A 20,611-nucleotide genomic window follows, 5' to 3' on the forward strand; every position below is an offset into this window, starting at 1 on the left:
GTTCTCAAGTGCTTGGCCTGGCAGCCAGAGTCATAAACATATCAATAACTATTAAGGTTGCCATTTCACTGTTGAGCTGGCCAGTCTGGGGCTCTCAGCAAGTTCTGGGTTTCTCCTTTCCATCAAGCAATGCTTTGAATCATGCTCTTCTCCTCCAGTTACTGTAATAGTCCATTTCTCATTCCAGGAAGGAATGGCCGTTCCAAACCATAATGAATCAACATTCAAAGCCAGCCAGATGAAATTCCTATTGATTTCAGGGAAGAGCTATACATGGACAGCCAAGGGAAAAATGTGGCCGCAGTACTCAGTTCCATGTAAAGGGGGAGCAATACTTGCTCTGCTGGTTGTTTCACAGGCTCGGTCAACTCCCTCTGGGATATAGTTAAGTCACTTTATTCTGCTTTCCAGCCCATACTTCCCCCTCACACACACACACACACACATATTTCTTTGTTATTTCATAGGCTTGAAATTTGTGTTATGGGATTACAGAATCCTAGATTTAAGGCTAGATGGGGTCATAAAGATCATAGAGTCTAACATCATCATTTTACAAATGAGGAAACTGAGGTCTAGAGAGGTTAATTGAATTACCCAGGGAGAAACAAGTAGTAAGTGCAAAGCTGAGAATTGAACCCAAATCCTATGACTTTAAATTCAGTTTTCTTTCCTTTGCATTATTATCTTATTTTTGTTTTCCTAGGAGACCATTCAATTCAAAACTTACTTAATTGAAATTGGCGTTTAGTCATTTTTCAGTCATAAGTAACTCTTTAGGGGCAGCTAGGTGGTGCAGTGGATAGAGCACTGGCCCTGGAGTCAGGAGTACCTGAGTTCAAATCCGGCCTCAGATACTTAACACTTACTAGCTGTGTGACCCTGGGAAAGTCACTTAACCCCAACTGCCTCACTAAAAATAAATAAATAAATGAATGAATGAATAAATTAATAGATAGATAGATAGATAGATAGATAGATAGATAGATAGATAGATAGATAGATAGATAAAATAAGTGACTCTTTGTGCTCCCTTTTTGGGTTTTTTTGGCAAAAACACTGGAGTGGTTTGCCATTTCTTTCTCCAGTTCATTTTACAGGTGAGGAAGCTGAGGCAAACAGGGTTAAGTGACTTGCCTAAGTTCACACAGCTAGTAAGTGTCCAAAGCCATATTTGAATTCAGGTCTTTCTGACTCCAGGCCCAGCACTCTATCCACTGCACCACCCAGCTGCCCGGTGAAATTGGTAGGTTTTGCAAATAGTGATTTATTTTTGAAATGCTAAAGAGAATTCCAAGTACCAAAGAAAATGCATATAACCATTTGGACTTTTCATCTTAAATCTTTCTTGATACAGAGGCCTAGATAAACTGTACCTTGGGGACCAAAAAAAAGCTTGTAATAATTTCATGCTTGTCAAGGCTTCTATGATTCTAGTATTTCCTTTTGAATTTAGGGTCAATACAGTTCCCTGAAACAATTGTTCAAAAAATTGTCTCGTGTGCATGAAATGGCTAAATTTCTCTAGCCTAACAATATCTATAGCTGAGAAAAAACAATATATTCTTTAACAATTCTCTTGTGAATGCTCCTGTTCTCCAAACCATTAGTTTGTTTAATGCTTTTTGCCTTGCTTAGATCTTTTATCACATGGAAATATTTGATAAGCCCAACTGCCTACTGTGAAATTATATGAAGAAAGAACTTTTACTTTTTTACTTAAAGAATTGGACTTGATAAAGAATAATAGTTCCAATTTCTTTATTTGTAAAATGGGCCAATTAGGTTCTCTGATTGCTAAAGTCCCTTTCCAATTGAAATCTAACCTCTTAACTGTGTGCAGAAGCACAAGTCATGCAGCTCTTCCTGGTTTTCCTTGTTGTGGACATTTGCAAGCAGTTAGTCATGAGCAGCAACAAATAATTTGGAAGGTATGAATGTTATCAAAAAAGAGGGGAAAACCATACAATTGGATCATTAGAAGCTTCTAGAGGTTGCATAGTATAGAGCAAAGGAAACTGGACTTGGAGTCATAGGAAAACTGAGTATGAATCTTACCTACTGGCTTGGTGAACACAGGCAACTCTTCTCTCCTCAGGCCTTCCTCGTCTTTCCCAAGCAATCCCAACCCTTTCAGTTTAGGCCCTCACCTTTTACTCTCCTGAGAAAAATGAATGGAGAGGCAGCATGATATAGTGGTTAGAGCGCTGACCTGCCATAAAGGTCTGGGTTCAAGTCTTGTTTCTAATTCAAACTGTCTGTGTAACACTGGGCAAACCACTTTACTCCCCAGAGTTCTAGTTAATTTTGTAAGATTTAAAGTTGCAGGGGTGCTGACCTGTTTTGGAAGAAAATTTCCTCATCCAGGAAGTTCTTGTTGTCAATTATTTCTGTTGTGTCTGACTCTCCGTGACCCCATTTGGGGTTTTCTTGGCCAAGATACTGGGGTGGTTTGCCCTTTCCTTCTCCAGCTCATTTTACAGATGAGAAAACTGAGGCATACAGGGTTACATGACTTTCTCAGCATCACACAGCTAGTAAATGTCTGAGGATGGATTTGAACTCAGACCTTCCTGACTACAGGTCCAATACTCACTGAGCCACATGAAGTCCTAATACTAATAATATCCAAGGTCCAGTCTCTATTCCCTTTATAAACATAGAAAAAAGAAAGAAAATTCAGGTCATTTGCAGTAATCGCCTTCACTTGATCTCAAAATCCATCCCTACCATCTTCCACTCTCCTCCTTTTTAACAGTCTCCTACAATAAAGTGACCTTTCTCTTTGCAGAGACCAGTGTCTTTACATGTGCCTTCAATCCCATCCCCTCCTATCTTCTCCAGCAGGTTGCCTCCTCATTCATCCTCCCTACCCCTTACTAATCATCAATCTCTTCCTATTTACTGACCTTCAAATATGCCCCATCCTTAAAAACCCTTCATTAGACTGATTCTACCATATTATTCTCTTATATCTTGCCCTCCATTCTTAACCAAACTCATAGAAAATGCTATCTGAACTTGTCTCTACTTCCTTTTCCCACCCTCATTCTGTGACCTTTTGAAGGCTGGCTTTTTTTTTTTTTTGGTGAGGCAATTGGGGTTAAGTGACTTGCCTAGGGTCACACATCTAGTAAGTGTTAAGTGTCTGAGGTTGGATTTGAACTCAGGTACTCCTGAATCCAGGGCCAGTGCTCTATCCACTGTGCCATCTAGCTGCCCGCTGAAGGCTGGCTTTTGACCTCATCATTCAAATGAAACTATTCTCTCCAAAATTACCAGTGATGGCTTAATGGCCATTTTTGATAGTTTTTTCCTAACTCCTCATCCATCAAAACCACCTGCTATATTTGGTATCGTTAACCACCTTCTCCTTCTGGATACTCTTTCTTTTCTAGGTTCTCATGACACTATTTTCTCCTGGTTCTACTGCTACCTATCTGACCGCTATTTCCCAAGCTCCTTTACTGGCTAATAGACTGTATTATTCCCCCTAATTGCTGGTGTGTCCCTAAATCTATCCTAAGCCTTCTTCTCTTCTTTTTCTACCCTCTTACTCTTGGTAACTCCTCAGCTCTGCTAGGTTTAATCACCATCTCTGTGATGATTACTTTTAGATTTATATATACAAACTGAGTCTCTATACTGAACTCCAGTCTCACATCACCAAATTTCTATTGGACATTTCAAACTGGCCTTTCTCTTTGGCCAAATTCAATATCCGCCCCCCCCCCAATCATTTATTTTATAGTTAAATTCATTTATCTACCAAAATCCTCTATTTCTGTTGATAGTACCACCATTCTTCTAGTCTCCTAGCTTTATAACTTCAATGTTATCAATCAATCAACATTTATTAATGTTAAGCCAATGTGCTAAGCACTTGGTATATAAAATGAGTCAAAAACAGTCCCTGCTTTCAAAGAGCTTACAGTCTAATGGGGGAACAACATGTAAACAAATATATGCATAGCGAACTATTCAAAAGATATATAGGAGCTAATTAACAGAAAAGGCATTGGAATTAAGAGGGGTTGGGAAAGGCTTCCTGTAGAAGGTTGGAGTTTAGTTGGAATTTAAAGAAAGCCAGGGAGGTCAGTAATAAGAACAGAGGCAAAAGAAAGATTTTTTCTAGGAGTGAGGGACAGCCAGAGAAAATTCCCAGAGCCAAGAGATAGAGTGTCTTGTTTATGGAATAGTGAGGAGGTTGGTATCACTAGTATATGGATGGGAGAAAAATGTTAAGAAGATTGGAAAGGTAGAAAGGGCTAGGTTATAAAGGGCTTTGAATGGCAAACAGAACATTTGGATTTGATCATAGATATAACAGGAAGGAGTCTATTGAGTATTGAGGTTACAGGGTCAGACCTGTGCTTTAGGAAAATCACTTTGCCAAATGAATGCAGGCTGAATTGAAGTAGAGAGACTTGAGACAGGCAGATCTACCCCAGCTGTCTGTTTATTGCAATAATCACAGCATGTTATATATAGCAGCTTTTTGCGGTGGCAAAGAATTGGAAATTGAGGAGATATCTATCAGTTGGGGAATTGTATGGAATACTATTTTGCTATAAGAAATGATGAGCAGGATAATTTCTGGAAAAAAAAAACACCTGGAAAGACTCACATTAACTGATGTAAAGTGAATTGAGCAGAACCAGGAGACCATTATACACAGTAACAGCAATATTTTAAGATGATCAACTGTGAATGATTTAGCAATTCTCAGCAATACAATAATCCAAGACAATTCCAAAAAACTCATGATGAAAAATGCTATTCACTTCTGAAGAAAGAACTGATGGAGTCTGAATATATATTGAAAACATACTATTTTTCACTTTATTTTTTGTGGAGTTTTTTGGTCTATATTTTCTTTCACAACATGATTAATATGGAAACATGTGAAGTCGCACTGTATGACATATCAAATTGCTTACCATCTCAAGGAGGGAGGTGGAACAGGAGATAAAAAAATTTTGGAGCTCAAAATTTTTTTTAAAACAAATGTTAAAAATTGGTGTTACAAGTGATTAGAAAAATATTATTCAAAAATCAATACAATAAAAATACTATAAAGAATAATTGGCAGAGTGAGGGGCAGTGAGGGATAAAGGGGAAAATTTGAGTGTTTTAAAAACAAAACATATAAACAAAGTTTACTTTAAAAAAAATAATTGGGGCAGCTAGGTGGCACAGTAGATAGAGCACCAGCCTTGGATTCACGGAGGACCTGAGTTCAAATCCGGCCTCAGACACTTAACACGTACCTAGCTGTGTGACCCTGGGCAAGTCACTTAACCCCAATTGCCTCACCAAAAAAATATTAATCAAGGCATGAGGTGATGAGGACCCTGCATTATAGTTGTGTCAGTGTCAGAAGAGAAGAATGGAGGTATGGGGGAGAATGATGATGCAAAGATGAAAATGATAGACCTTGACAACAGCTTAGAAATAGGGGGATGAGAAATAAATGAGGAATCCAGGATGTGAACCCTGAGGGAAGAGGAGGTAGAGTTGCCCTCTACAGTAAGAGGGACGAGAGGATGAAGGGAGTTTAGGGGGAAAATAATTAGTTCCATTTTGGACATACAGAGTATAAGATGTCTACTGGATATCCAGTTCAAGATACCTGGAAGTCAGTTGAAGAAACAAGATTGGAGGTCATCAGAGAGTTGGGGTAGGATAGGTAGAGTTGGAAATCATCATTTTTAGACTATGGTAATTAAATCCATGGGAGCAGATGAAATCACCAAGTGAAGTAGTATAAAGGGAAACAAGAAGAGGGCCCAGGACATAACCCTAAGGGACATGGTTAGAGGTCATGATCTCTGGTTAGAGGTCTTGATCTGGAAGATGATTCAGCAAAAGAGATAAAAGAGTGGTCATATAGGTAGGAGAAGAACTATGAGAAAGTAGTGCCCCCAAACCTAGAGTGAATAGAGTATCAAGGAGGAGAGTGGTCAACAATGTAAAAAGTTGCCGAGAATTCAAGGGTTGAGAAAAGGCTAGTGGAGTTGGCAACTAAGAGATCATTAGCAACTTTGGAGAGAGCAGTTTTAGTGAAATGATAAGGCTGGAAGCCAGATTATGCCCTTATGAGAGAAATCATACCCTTAAGAAGAGAGTGAGAAGAGAAAAAGTACAGGCACCTGTTATAAACAGCCTTTTAGAGCAGTTTAGTTACAAAAGGCAGAAGAGATATAGGACAATAGTTACTGGGATGGAAGGATAAAGTAAGGTTTTTTTCAGGATGGGGATATAAATTGACATGTTTGTGGGGAATAGGAAATGAGCTAGTAGAGAGGAAGAGATTGAAAATAAGTGAAAGAGGGGGCAATCTGTTAGAGGAGATGAGATGGAATATGATCACTTGAACAAGTAGAAAGATTGGCTTGGGTAAAGAGTAAAGCCACTTCATCATGTGAAAGAAGGGTAAAGGAGAAAAAAGTAGCAGAAGGTACCTGAATGATAGGAGATGAGGAGGAAGAGAGAAGAGAAAGTTCACAGCAAATGGTCTTAGTTTTTTTTCTGTAAATGTGAGGCAAGTTTCTCAGCTGAAGAGTGGAGGTTGAAAGGTTTGAAAAGTCACTGTGGATAGTGAGTTGATAAACGAGGTATAGAAGGATTACCTAAGGACCAGGAGGGTTCCAGCTGAGGTTGTATAACAAATCTGTAGTGGGGCCAGTCAAAATAATTTCATACTCTTCTCAACATGTATGTAGGAGCTGTAAGGAATTAATTGTGATTTGGTGTTTTCATAACCCTATCTTTGCTTCATTATGGTCAGACTGAAAAAAATGTAAGCTTAAAAGCCTAAGAGAAGATGGGTGAATACTTTGGGAAATAATTAAACAAAGAAGAGGAACTCTGACCACAGGGAACATTTATTGAGTCAAAGTATCAAAGTAGCTCCCAATGCCCACCATGGGCCTGGCCAGATTGATATGGGGATAGCCCATGTGGGTGTGCTGGCCTATTGGAGACTCGGCATGACTGGGAGCCACCCCGTTGCTGTGGAAAGAGACAGAGACAGTTAGAGGCAGTTAGAGTCTGAGGAGAGAGTGTTCTGAGAGAGATGGGGAAGGAAGGGACAGTTAGAGGAGCTGTTGGTGTTTGACCTTCAGACAAAAACAGAAAAGACTGCAAAGCTAATTCTCCTTGGAGCTACAGATTTCGGGTGTTGGTGAGTTTATGTTTTTGAGGCAAAGCTATCTCTTTGGAGCTAGCTGGGCTGGAGGCAGTTCGGGGTGCCTGGAACTTTTTTACCCCAGAGATTTATACATTGTTTCAAGTTATATTAATCTCACTTGTGTTTTGAATTTGTTTCCATTAATAAACCTGTTTTGTTTTTGAAAGAGGCTGTTTCTTTTCTTACCCCAATATTAAGAGAAGCTGCCTAATTAACTCTTCCCATACTAAATTTGGCCCTTACAGAGCAAAGGTGATAAATGGGGGAGTCATTCAAGGCTGAGCCTTAGCTGGGTGCAATCTGTGACATAAGAGGCTGAGGATTCATGAAAGGAAGATAGTATAAAATTGAATTGTTTCACTAAGGGGTTCAAAACAGGGAGAAAAGGAAAGAGTGGCTAATGCAAGGAAGATAGCCTGGGAGAGAATTGAGGGGTCAAAGGATCAGAGGTCATGATGCACATGAAGAATTGAGTTTTGTAAAGGAAAACAGGGAGAGTTGAAAATCTAATAGATCATGGTCAGATAAGGGAATTTCAGAATTCTTGGAACATTAGCATAATAAAATTTGTGGGTAATAGCAAGATCAAACATGAACATCTTTGTGTTTGGCTGAGGTGGAGAGGAGGAAGAGCTCAAGGGACGTGAGCTGACTGAGAAACTGAGTAGAGTATTTTAGGGAGAATCAATATGTATGTTAAAATCCTCTAGTATAAGGGCAGAAGTTGGGAAGGGAATAAAAATTGTAAGTCAGGTATCAAACTGAGGAAAAAGAAGAATGACCTCTCTACTACAGTAGCTATCAAGATTTTGATGGGAGTGTTAGATGTAAATAGCATGCTACTCAAAAGAAGGGAGGTTACCTGAAGAATGGAGAAGGAGGAGAAATTGGAAAGTAGCAATGGGGAGCTAGGAAAATTCCTATTCTTCCACTTCAACCAGTGAGCCAAGAAGAATGAGTGAAGGTGCATGCTACTATTAGACAGAGTGGCCAGGTAGGCAGTGTCATCAGGAGGAAGCCAGATTTCAGGAAGAGCTAGGAGATGGAAGGAAAGGGAGAAGAAAGGATTTAAAATGAAAGGAAGTTTTTTGCCTATGGAATAGGCATTCCAGAGGGAACAGTGAAAGGACTGGGGGGAGTTAGGTTGAATCTTTGGGTAAGGAAATTTGAGGAGGCTGGAAATGAGGAATTGGGTGGTAGGGGGTGTTGGAGTGAAAGTTTAGGTGATAATGTACAGAAGTTCAGAGTCACTGGGATGTGAAGGTTATGACAGATAAAAGAATGTTCATGAATGAATGGAGGGCACAATGCCTCTAACCTCAAAGGATGATTGAACCAGGAATATAGGAGCCCTGAAGTCAAAAGGAGGTTTGCCCTTCTATGATACAGAGGTTCTCCACATCCCAGTTGGGAGATTGGGCTGGTAGCAAGAGGTAGAAGTTGCCTTTTGCTGGCATAGATGGAAGTGGTAACTTTGCTGCATATAGAAGACCATGGCTCAACCCCTAGTAGTCTTTTCTTTAAGGTGCATGCTTCAACTGGCAGGAGACGGAAGGCACAAGGCTTCTCGCACACCAGTCAGCTGAGCAGGCTAGCTAGAGACAGTCACAGAAAGGCAGTAGACTCTCTACATGATGCTGCCCTGGCCTCTAACTACCTTTCTTCAAGGCACATTCCTCACTTTCTTTTACCCAACATGATCCAATTAGTTGCTAAATGTTAGTAGTTTATCCACACAACACCTCTCCTAGGGGCAGCTAGGGTGGCACAGTGGATAGAGCACAGGTCCTAGATTCAGGAGAACTTGATTCAAATCCGACCTCAAAACACTTGACACTTACTAGCTGTGTAATATGTAAGAACATAGGTTAGTAGAGAGATTTAACCTTGCCATATGTAAGCCATGTCTTCTTCCTATCTCCTTCTGCCCTTATATAAAATGACATATAGGGAAGAATATTTGATATAGCAACTTTAGCTTTTAAAGTATATACTAATCTTGTCCCGTGTTATAAAAAGAGTCCATTGTAATTGTATAGATGGTTATCTTTTGCACAGATGGCAACCAGAAATTTATAGTTGTATATTGTAATTCACTGTCACATTAGGGCAATAACATGAACCAAGTCCATTTTTGAAGCCCATGATTTCATGAATATCGCCATTCTAGTTACTAAGATCTTTCTTTTTTTCCTGGTTTAGGTGCTGTCTTATCATGCAACATGTTCAAAAGCTGAGTTGACAAATTTAAGGTAAGGAATTATATGTTAACTTGGTAGATAAAACTAAATACATACCCAATCCATGCTCCCTTTGCCACTTGCTCCCATACTTATCCCTTAGGTATTCCAGTGTTGGAATGATTCTGTGGGAGGAAGGAGAGACAAACCTGTAATTGGAAGAAATGAACACACAAAATACAGTAACATCAAATAGATTTTTTTTTTTTTTTTTGCGGGGCAATGAGGGTTAAGTGACTTGCCAGGGTCACACAGCTAGTGTCAAGTGTCTGAGGCTGGATTTGAACTCAGGTGCTCCTGAGTTCCAAGGGCTGGTGCTTTATCCACTGCGCCACCTAGCTGCCCCCATCAAATAGATTTTTTTATGTTATTCAACCCTAGTCTGCTCCCCTTGGCAAGGGGAAATAGGTTATTCAGTGAATCAGTTAACAAGTATTTTGAGTGCCAGAAACTGTGGTAGTTGCTGGAAGACAACAACAAAAGCCTAAACAGTCTCTGGCCCAGAGAGTGTTAGAAACAATTGATGGAAACATAGATATGGTATGTATAGATATAGATACAGCTGCATAATATCATCTAAGTATATTACTATATTTACATTTATATGTATATACATACTTCTATTATAGTGACATATATTTATGTTAATATACACATGTGTTTACATAGACATATCTCTACAACATATATTTATATATACACATACACATAGTATTTACATAGATTTATTTCTACACATATAATTTATATATACAAATCTATACACACACAACAGAGGACACCAGACACCGACGCCAGAGAAGACACAGCTGCAGACACAGACAGACACATACACACACAAATAGAAACAAAGTATATGGAAGGTAACTTGAATGAAATTATAAGGCAAGCTAGGTGGCACAGTGGATAGAGCACTAGCCCTAGAGTCAGGAGGGCCTGAGATCAAATCTGGCATCAAACACTTGACACCCTAGCTGAGTGTCCCTGGGCAAGTCACTTAACCCCAATTGCCTCACCAAAAAACAAACAAGATACTAGAGTGGTTTGCCATTTCTTCTCCAGCTCATTTTACAGATGAGGAACAGTGCGGCAAACAGGCTTAAGTGACTTGCCAGGATCAAACAGCTAGTAAGTGTCTGAAGTCAAATTTGAACTCAAGTTTTCCTGACTTCCGGGTCTAGCACTCTATCCACAGCACCACCTAGCTGCCCATATACCATACTTTCTAAGGGCACCACTGTATTATAGCCAGTTAGAAATATTCACAATAATGACCCTAAGTCTTAGAATCACTATTTTTCCTTCACATGATTCTCCATCCCCACACCCAATTGCTAAGACTCCCTGAATTACTTTGTGTTTACTACATATGTATTTTGTATTTACTTATATGTGTATGTCCTGTATCCTGTGAGAGAATGTAAGCTCCATGAGGGTTAGGACTGTTTCCTTTTTGTTTGTGCCTGCCATAATTCCTGAGACAAATAGGTCCTTCAATGTTTAGAAGACTAATCAACTCATTACTTCAAAAAATGTTGACTATGGGGCGGCTAGGTGGCACAGTAGATAGAGCACTGTCCCCGGATTCAAGAGGACCTGAGTTCAAATCCGGCCTCAGACACTTAACACTTACTAGCTGTGTGACCCTGGGCAAGTCACTTAACCCCAATTGCCTCACCAAAACAAAAACAAACAAACGAACAAAAACCAACCAATTTATACCAGGCTCTATTCTGAAAGAAGAGAACAAGAATCCCATAATAATGCAATTGAGATCTAGTGAGTAATTATAATCTAACAACTTTTTCCTTGATGTAGAAAAGAAATAAGATATTCTCATAATTGTTAGTTGACATCTGTTGTAGGGGGCAGCTAGGTGGTGCAGTGGATAAAGCACAAGCTCTGGATTCAGAAGGACCTGAGTTCAAATCCAGCCTCAACACTTGACATGTACTAGCTGTGTGACCCTGGGCAAGTCACTTGACCCTCATTGCCCCACAATAATAAAATAAACAAACAAAAATAAATGAATGAATAAGCAGATAAATAAATAAGTGAATGAATACATAAATGAGTAAGTAAATGAATGAATGAATAGATAAATAAATAAATAATGATGATATCTGTTGTAACTGTAGCAACAAGACCATAACACATATGGCCTTAAATAATATTGACCAGGGAGAGTAAAAACATCATTCTCTTCCTGGGCATTCACAAGAGTAGTCCCAGAGTATTTTTAATGAGTTACAGTAAATAAATGGTTTGATTTGACCAACTATAAGTAGAAGATTGATGCCTAAGCTAATGCACATTGGTTTCTTTGCCAACTAGAGAATATTCAGAATATTTATGGTAATGAGAGTTGGTGTACTAAAGTAGATGGAGTGTTGGAATTAGTGTCTGGAGACCTGGGTCAAATGCCAGCTCAGAGTACTTATAGCTCTGTTGATCCTGGGCAGGTTGTCACCTCTACCCTCTTGAAGCCTCAGTTCCTTCATTCTTAAAATAAGGGATGATAAATTTGCATAGTTGTAATGAAGTGGAACCTTTTAACACTTTCCTGAATCTTCTTTAATAAGGTGGAATTTAATCGTAAGGTTACTCCTCATTAAAAAGATTAAAGCCCAGGAGGCATTTTTTCCCTGTCATTTATGATGTCTTACTGATAAGATCTAAACTGACCTTGCCATGGGCCAGGGCAGTTTCAGAGCATCCTTTGGACTTGAACTTTAAAGGGTGATTGGGGAGGGGAGCTAGACAGCTTACAGTGAGGGAGGCAGGAAGAACCAAAGATAAGACAGCCAGAGAGAAGATAGTCTGACCCCAACAAGTTTTGATTCCCTGGAGGTAGCCGTGGCAGTTCTGCATCCCCTCCAGAGAATTTTATGTCCAAGAAAAGCATGGAACCCCAAGGCTCTAGAAATGACCAGAGAGAAGGGGCAGGTAGGTGGTACAAAGTGTAGAGCACCAGCCCTGGAGTCATGAGGACCTGAGTTCAAATCCAGCCTCACACTTACTAGCTTTGTGACTCTGGAAAGTAATGTAAACCCTGGTTGCCCCTTACCCCCTCCCAGAGATGTGGAGCAGCAAGGAGTTCCTAGGCAATTTGGGAGCTGTAGGATCAAGTATCCAGAGTTCCTTGCCAGAGGACAGGCCAACATAAAGGGAAAGAGAGGTGTTACAGCAGTGGTGTCAAGCTCAAATATAAACTGGAGGGCCACAAAACAATACATAAAGATCCTTGTGAGACACATATTAACTTAGAAAACCCATATTTCCATTATCTGTGTTCTATTTCGTTTTTACTTATTTTGTTAGATATTTTCCAATTACATTTAATCTGATTCCCACACTGTGAGTGCTGTCATCACCAGTGTTTAAACTTTCCTGTCTAGATGATTTATGGGCTTGAGTGTAAATTCTTTGTACTTTTCCATTTCTTGTCGAGTTAGTAAAGCTTATATTATATTCCATCTATTGCTAGCCTGAGATTTTGCATGGAACTAAAAGCTCCTTTTCCTTTTTGTTTTTTTTCAAAAGTGACCTAGAAATAAGACAATTTCTCATCTTCTTAGGGAAAACCTGGCCAAGGGTGCAAATCAAATAGAATTCATTTGAAAGATTTGTCCCCAGGTTTGAGCCCAGTCTATGTAAAGGAGAGTTTTCAGTTGAACCAAAAAAAAGTTTCTTCCTCCCTCCCTCTCTCCTTGTCTCTGTCTCGCTCTGTCTCTCTTTCTCTCTCTCTCCCTTCATTAGGGAAAAAGAAAACAGTGGGATCACTGCTTGGGGGTGAACAAGACAATGATAACTGATGACAGGGAGGACACAGAGCCATACAATTATTATTTTGTTTCTGTTTTCTCTGCCAAGGAAAATGAACTTTGAACTGAAGGTACAGAACAAGAATAGCAAAAAAGGGAATTGGTACCTAAGATAAATAGACTAGTAAGAGAGCACATTGATGTCTTTGATGAATTAAAGTTGCCCGACCCCAAGTGAATTACATTTCAGGTACTGAAAGAATGATAGATGGGATTTTTGAACTGCTGTCATCAGTGATATCTGAAAGATCATGGAAGAATATGGGAAAGGAAAACATTATGCCAATTTTCAAGGAAGGAATAGGAATGGAATCTGCAACTACAGTCCCGTGAGCTTGACTTTGATTGCTGGCAAGATTCTAGACCATCTTATTAAATACATTTTCATTAGCTATTTACTAACCCTTTCCTTTATTGAACCATCATACATATTCTTGCCCCATAAAAGTGGATTTTTTTTTATACCCAAGGCTATCCTGGGACCTCCTCTGATCCCTTCTTAAACCCTCTCTTGGTGATCTCACCAACTTCAATGGTTCTACTTATCAGCTCTATGAAGATGATTCCCAGATCTATAGATCTGTATAGCCAGCCCTTCTCTCTCTCTCTCTCTCTCTCTCTCTCTCTCTCTCTCTCTCTCTCCTGAGCACCAATCTTTCATCACCAGTTGCAAGTTGAACTTTTCTCATTGTATATTCTATAGGCCTCTCGAACTTGCATGTCCCAAACAGACCTCATTATCATTCCCCCTAAATTATCCATCTCTGAACTTCCCTTTTCCTGTCAGGGTGCCTCATATACTTCCATTGATCTATATTCACAACACAAGAATTATCCTCACTCTTCACTCTTCCCTGAGCTCTCAAATTCAATCAGTTGTAAAATATTTTTGATTCTACCTCACCAATAAATAATAATAATAGTTAGCATTTATATAGCAATTTAGTATTCTCAGAACACTTTACAAATATTATCACTGTTTTTCCTTATAACCCTGAGAGGTAGGATAATATTATCCTCATTTTTAAAATATTATCCTCATTTTACAGATGAAGAAACTGAGGCTGGAGAAAATTAGTTGACTTGCTCAGGGTCATAAAGCTAGTTAGTGTTTGTGGAATAATAATAATATGACAACATTTATGCAGAGCTTACTAGGTGCCAGGCACTTTTCAAATATTATCTCATTTGATACTCATGACTACTCTGAGAGGTAGGTATTATTATTATCCCTATTTTATAGATTAGGAAAACTGAGACAAACCAAGGTTTTATCTCAGATAGATATACATGACATAACTAGGAAGACATAGCTACTAAGTGTCGAGGTCAGATTGAACCCAGGTCTTCCTGAATCCATATTCAGCCTCAATCAGCCATGCCACCTAAGTTGCTATAGCATCCTCACATCTGTCTTCTTATCTCCACTTACATAGGCAACACCCTAGTGTAAGCCATCAGCACCTCTCTCTGAACAGTAGTGGTCCTAACTGGTCTCCCTTTCTAAGATGTCCCTCGACAATCCTTGCTTCCACAAAACTCCCAAACTGACATTCCCCAAGCCACAAGCTGATCGTGTCACTTCCTAACTCAAAAAGCTCTAGTGGTTTCCTATTGCTTCTAGGATCAAATATAATCTCATATGCTTGCCTTTAAAGCCCTTCCATAATCTACTTCTTTTCCAGGCTTTCTGCATATTATTTCCCCTGCATGCACTTTTGGTGTTCTAACCAAACTGACCTGCTGACTATGGATCCCTTGTGCACAACATTCCATTCTCCATCTTTTGGCATTTGCTCTAGCTGTCCTCAGTGTCTGCAATGTAGTCCCTCTTCAACTCAGGCCCTTAGAGCATCTAGTTCTATTCAAGTTTAATGGAAATACGACCTCCTATGCAAGGCCTTTCTGGGTTCCCCAAGATGCTAGTGCCCTGAAATTATTTTGTATTTACTTACATGAGGTTTATATTCATTATCTGAATTCATGTTGTATATGAATTGTATAATGCCTGGCACATAGTAGGCATTCAGTGAGGTTTTTGGATTAATAGATTGATGGAGAGATCTAGGAAATGAAATGAGGTATTCATGAAGAGATTAGCCACGCCTTCATCTGTAACACATTATTCTAGACCTAGGACTATTAAACTGATGGTTAAGAGAAATGCCACAGATATTCATTACCTAGGTTTTAGCCAAACATTTGATATTTCATCCAATCTTGTGGAAAGGATGGCGAGAAGTGGGTTAGATCAGTTGTATTAAACTCAAATAGAAACAGGGGCACCTAATATATAATAATAATGTGAATATGAAATCTAGACCCAAAGCCATCCCTGGGCATTTGTTGTAGGCCCCATACTGGGGAGTGTGGCAGGGAGAAGGTGCTTGATCTAAGGGGCAGTTTGGTGTAGTGTAAAGACCTCTATTTTGGGAGTCAGGTGGTTTTTAGGTTTGTTCCTGCTTCTGTATGACTTTGGGTAAGTCACTTGATGTCTAGAAGCCTCAGTTCCCTCATGTATAAAATGAAAGGATGGCTCTGGACGATTTCTAAGTACCCTTCCAGCTTTAAATCAATGATTCTATGAATGTGATTGCCAATCAGGCTTCCTTTCTCTTAAGGGGGTAATTAAAGGTAGGGGAGAGGTGGAGTCACAACTCACAAACATGAAATGGAAGATTGACCTTCCTCATTTTCATACACAGACTGTAGGTTGTAAATTTCATGAATTCTTTTACTTTCCAAGGAAGGGGAAGCACGATTTGGTCTGGACCTTGAGAACTCTAATGGCTTTAAGTCTTATAACATCCCACCAGGACAGCCCTGTCCAGAATAAACTAAGAAAGCTAATCCACAATTGTACATTCACAAATTTCCCAACTGAGCTAGTTATTGTATAATATTTTGTTTCCCTCAATTATATATTAAAACAATTTTAAAATATTTTTTCAAAGTTTTGAGTTCCAAATTCTATCCATTTCCCCTCCCTGAGATGGTAAGCAATCCAATACAATTTATAGTTGTGCAATCATATAAAACATTTCCATATTAGTACATATTGTACAAGAAGACTTAAATAAAAAAGAATGAAAGAAAGAAAGAAAAATGAAAAATAGCATGCTTCAGTCCATATTCAGGCAGTATCAGTTCTTTTTTCTGGAAGCAGATAGACTCCAGAAACTCATGTTTTATCATGAGTTCTTTTCAATTGTCTTAGATCATTGTATAGCTGAGAATAGCTACATCATTCACAGTTGATCATACAATATTGCTGTTGCTGGCTACAATGGTCTCCTGATTCTGCTCACTTTACTTTGTATCAGTTCATGTAAGTCTTTCCAGGTTTTTCTGAAAGCATCCTGCTTGTCATTTATTATAGAACAATAACATTCCATCACCATCATATACCTCCGTTTGTCTAGCCATTCTCCAATTCTTAGCCACCAACCAAAAGAGCTGTTATAAATATTTTTATATAGATAGGTCCTTTTCCCCCCTTATTTTTGGGAAATAGTCCTAGCAGTTGTATCTGGAGCAAGGTTACGCACGGTTTGATTGCCCTTAAGAATAAACTGAGTTAGGGCAACTAGGGGACACAGTGGATAAAGCATCAGCCCTGGATTCAGGAGGACTGAGTTCAAATCTGGCCTCAGACACTTGACACTCTACTAGCTGTGTGACTCTGGTAAGTCACTTAACCCTCATTTCCCTGCAAAAAAAAAGAATAAAATGAGTTAATTTTGAATGGTTCTGGTACATGATTTGTAAGGAGTACTGTATGTACTATAATCAACCATCTACCCCAAGTAAAAAACTATCTACAAAGAGGAGGATTTAGATTTTATTGTGAATAATGTCACCCTTATACAACTACTTGCTCATTCTTCTTTGGATCAGGTAGGGACTAACCCAAAAGTGGAAAGTGGGAAGTGAAGATTGGGCTGCTGCCCTTATTGAAAACCACTGATCTTCCATGAATCCAATTAAGAAAGCACTAATGGAAAATTTGTTGCAGGTTTTCATTCCCACATATATCCCATTTTACCCAATATAAACAGAGATAATAATGAAAGGACCATACTAACAATTAGATTCCATTTGAAGATGACTGATTTAAATGGGTTTAATAACCAGGAGATGCCAGCTGTGATAACATAAGGAAAAGAGTTTAGTGTACCAATTATATGCAGCTATATTTTATGCCCATGCTTGCATTCTGTGTGGTGGACAGAACAGACAGTTAGCACTTCTGTGTACTGACAGTTTGACAGTTTAAATCACTGAGAGGACATCCTCATACTATGTTAGGATCTTTCATCATCTTGCCTTTCAATTGAGAAACCATATGAGGTTCCTTTTGCTGTGCTCAGAGATGAGCTATTTTATAGCATGATAATGGCTCTTGATAATTAAACACTACTAATTCATGAGGTATTTGGGGTCTGTACTGTGCATTTTATATTTTAAACATTCAAATATTAATAGCTAGGCCATAAATTTATATACTGTTAAAATAAATACTTATTTTAATATAGCATTAGGTTCAACAAAAGTCTAGGAAGTTCCTTCACTGGGTTTCACAGTATAAAGGGACTATTACTACAGTGAACCCCCCATTTGCAAAACTGATGTTAGAGGACTGGGTTAGCACCTGCTTTATAGGCAATGTGGTATATGTGGATAGAGTGTTAGACTTGAAGTCAAGAGACCTTGTTTCAAACTCTGTCATTTAGGTAGCTATGTGACCCTGGGTAAGTCATTTAAATTCCCTAAACCTCAATTTATTCATCTGTAAATGGAGAGAATATCACATTTATAGGATTGTTATGAGGTTCAAATGAGAATGATGTATGCAAATACATTGCAAGCCTTAAAACCCAACAGAAAATCAGCTATTTTTATTCATTAACTGGCCAAACTTATGATTCCTTAGAATAGGAGCTCCTAGTGAAAAAATGCAGTCTATCAATACAGATATATGCTTGGTCTGAAACTTATTCTTGGAGAGATTCCTTAGGGACAGGATGTGTAGCTTGCTCTAACCTTTTTTAAGCTTAGTCATTGTTCCTGGGAATTTTGTGATATTTTAACTGACCTTGGGTTGAGTCACAGGGACAGCTGCTGATAGCAAGAAAGAACTGTGTATGAATGGATCTAACACTAATGCTTTAAAAGGGGATGAAGGGGGTGCACACTTACTCTAGGGCAATGAATACATAATGCTCTTTTTATTAAAAAAAATTCCCCGTGTCTGTAGTTGTGCTATGCAATTAAATTCTCACCCTGGGGTTAAGAAAACTGAGGAATCCAAGGAAATTGGAAACAGTAAAGGTTGCCAATGGTATGTATCATTCACACCAAGAGTGCGTGTATGATCTGTTATTCTGACATATTGCTTGTCTTTCCAAAGTCTGACTGGCTATCTAGCTGCACAGAAATCTCTTGTCATCTGGGAAACTCAAAGGAAAGAGAACAGTCCTACTTTGTAAGATAACACACATGTGGGGCATGAAGAATATCTGCTTAATGATTAAAGCACTTGTCAACTGATAAAGTCTTATGTTTAAGTCATGAGGACTTATGAACTAGAGACCATTTTGGAAGAGATATACCAGATGAAAAATGTGAGCTGGGTTTATATGTGTCTAATATTTTCATAGAGCTACCCTTATATCAGTAAGGTGGCAAAATAGTCTTTGCCTTGAAGTATCATGATTTTCTAAAAAAAACTTTTAAATGAATTTTTTTCTTAATTTGTTTTTTCCCCCTTAATTGACCTGCAGAAGAGAAAGCATCCTACAAATGGTGTCTTTAGTCTTTAAAATGCTTTATTTTACTTTGGCTGAAAGAAATACCTGAGCAATTTGAATTTTTAGTCCTTTCTTTTCACACTGGTGGAGGCACGGGTGGGGTGGGGAAGGAATCACTGCAATCAGAGATGAGCTATGGAAAATCACTGAAGAATAAATGTCTGAGATGTGCTATTTGGCCACTGGGTGCCATCCTTGCTCCACGGTAAGATTTGCTGAGCTGTAGTCCTGAGGAAAATGGCTCAAACCCTAAAGAAGGTAATTTAAAGTAATTTCAAGGTGTAATAATGTTTTTGTGTGTGCGTGACCTGGAATATGTTAGTGACACAGTCAGCTTATTCATTTGCACATGGTAAAAGAAAGACTGGGAAAATTTCCTTGCTGGTTCAGCTATTCCCAGCAAAGCCTCATATGTAGCATGAATCTTAAGTGAGGTAATGTTATATATAAGCAAGTAGCATCATACCCACATTTAAAGGCATTACTGCCTTGGGTGAGGTCAAAATCTAACTAATCATCTCCCCACCCCCAAACCCCTGCCAAATTATTTTGTCTAGTAGCCAGGATGGCATTAAGCTTCAAGCTAAAGATTCAGTTGTATCCACTGTTTTCCTCTAGTGTTTCTGAAGCCATCAGACCTACTTTATGTTCCCAGACAACCTAGCTCCCAACCCTTCTTCCTATAGTGAATTAACAGAGGGATATTATCCAATATGCCTCTGTTCCCTTGTCACTAGGACGGTTGAGCCACATCAGGCCAGCCAGGATAGTTTATGTCAATATATAAAAGACTCCTCATTTAATTGGAGGCTGGGCCTGGAGTCAGGAAGATTCATCTTCCTGAGTTCAAATCTGGCCTGACACTTACTAGTTGTGGGACCCTGGGCAGTAACTTTAACCCTGTTGCCTCAGGTTTCCCTCATCTGTAAAACGACTGGAGAAGGAATGGCAAACCGCTCCAGTATCTTCACCAAGAAAACCCCCAATTGGGGTCAGAGTCACACACAACTGAAAAAAGACTGAACACTGAAATCTTCCTCCACTAAGCAGCACAGAACTTATCTACGAACCTATAGATAGAGAGCCTGACTGGCCACTTGCCTCTCCTGTTCTGTATTAGTTAGCTAGTTGGCCTCCCAGGTCCCTACAATTTTCAAATCCTTTGATGCAGTGAGAGCGGCTTGCGGCTCAGAGAAATTAAATAACTTTCCAATGGCCTCATAGATGATAAATTCAGATGCAATATTTTGATCCAGTTCTTCTGACTCCTACATAGTATAATCAATTAAAAGTATTGCTGGCCAGCAAACTCGGATAGACAGCTTAGCCAGGCAATGGCAGTGGTAAGAAGGGGAGGAAGATATTGGCCCCTTCTCCTTGTAATTCTTATGTGTTCCACTAACTCTTTATAGGCCCCTCAGTTAACAAGGCTCTTGAATATTGCCTAGGTGGAAGAGCAGAAATGATAGAAAAGACAGAAATTATTGAGATAGTAGCATGGTAGAAATGCTCTATGAGAGAATTACTGTGAGTTTTTCCAGCTTA

General features: G+C 39.1%; 1 protein-coding gene across 1 annotated transcript in view; it reads left to right on the forward strand.

Moving 5' to 3' along the window:
• Positions 1 to 20,611, forward strand: part of PDE11A (phosphodiesterase 11A) — a 487,311-nt gene that overhangs the window by 296,582 nt on the left and 170,118 nt on the right. Inside the window, exon 10 of the mRNA XM_043996785.1 lies at positions 9,395 to 9,429. Coding sequence (XP_043852720.1) covers positions 9,395 to 9,429 — 35 coding nt within the window. The remainder of the gene's footprint in view (positions 1 to 9,394; positions 9,430 to 20,611) is intronic.

The sequence above is a fragment of the Dromiciops gliroides genome, chromosome 3 (assembly GCF_019393635.1).
Source record: "Dromiciops gliroides isolate mDroGli1 chromosome 3, mDroGli1.pri, whole genome shotgun sequence".
Taxonomy (NCBI): Eukaryota; Metazoa; Chordata; class Mammalia; order Microbiotheria; family Microbiotheriidae; genus Dromiciops; species Dromiciops gliroides.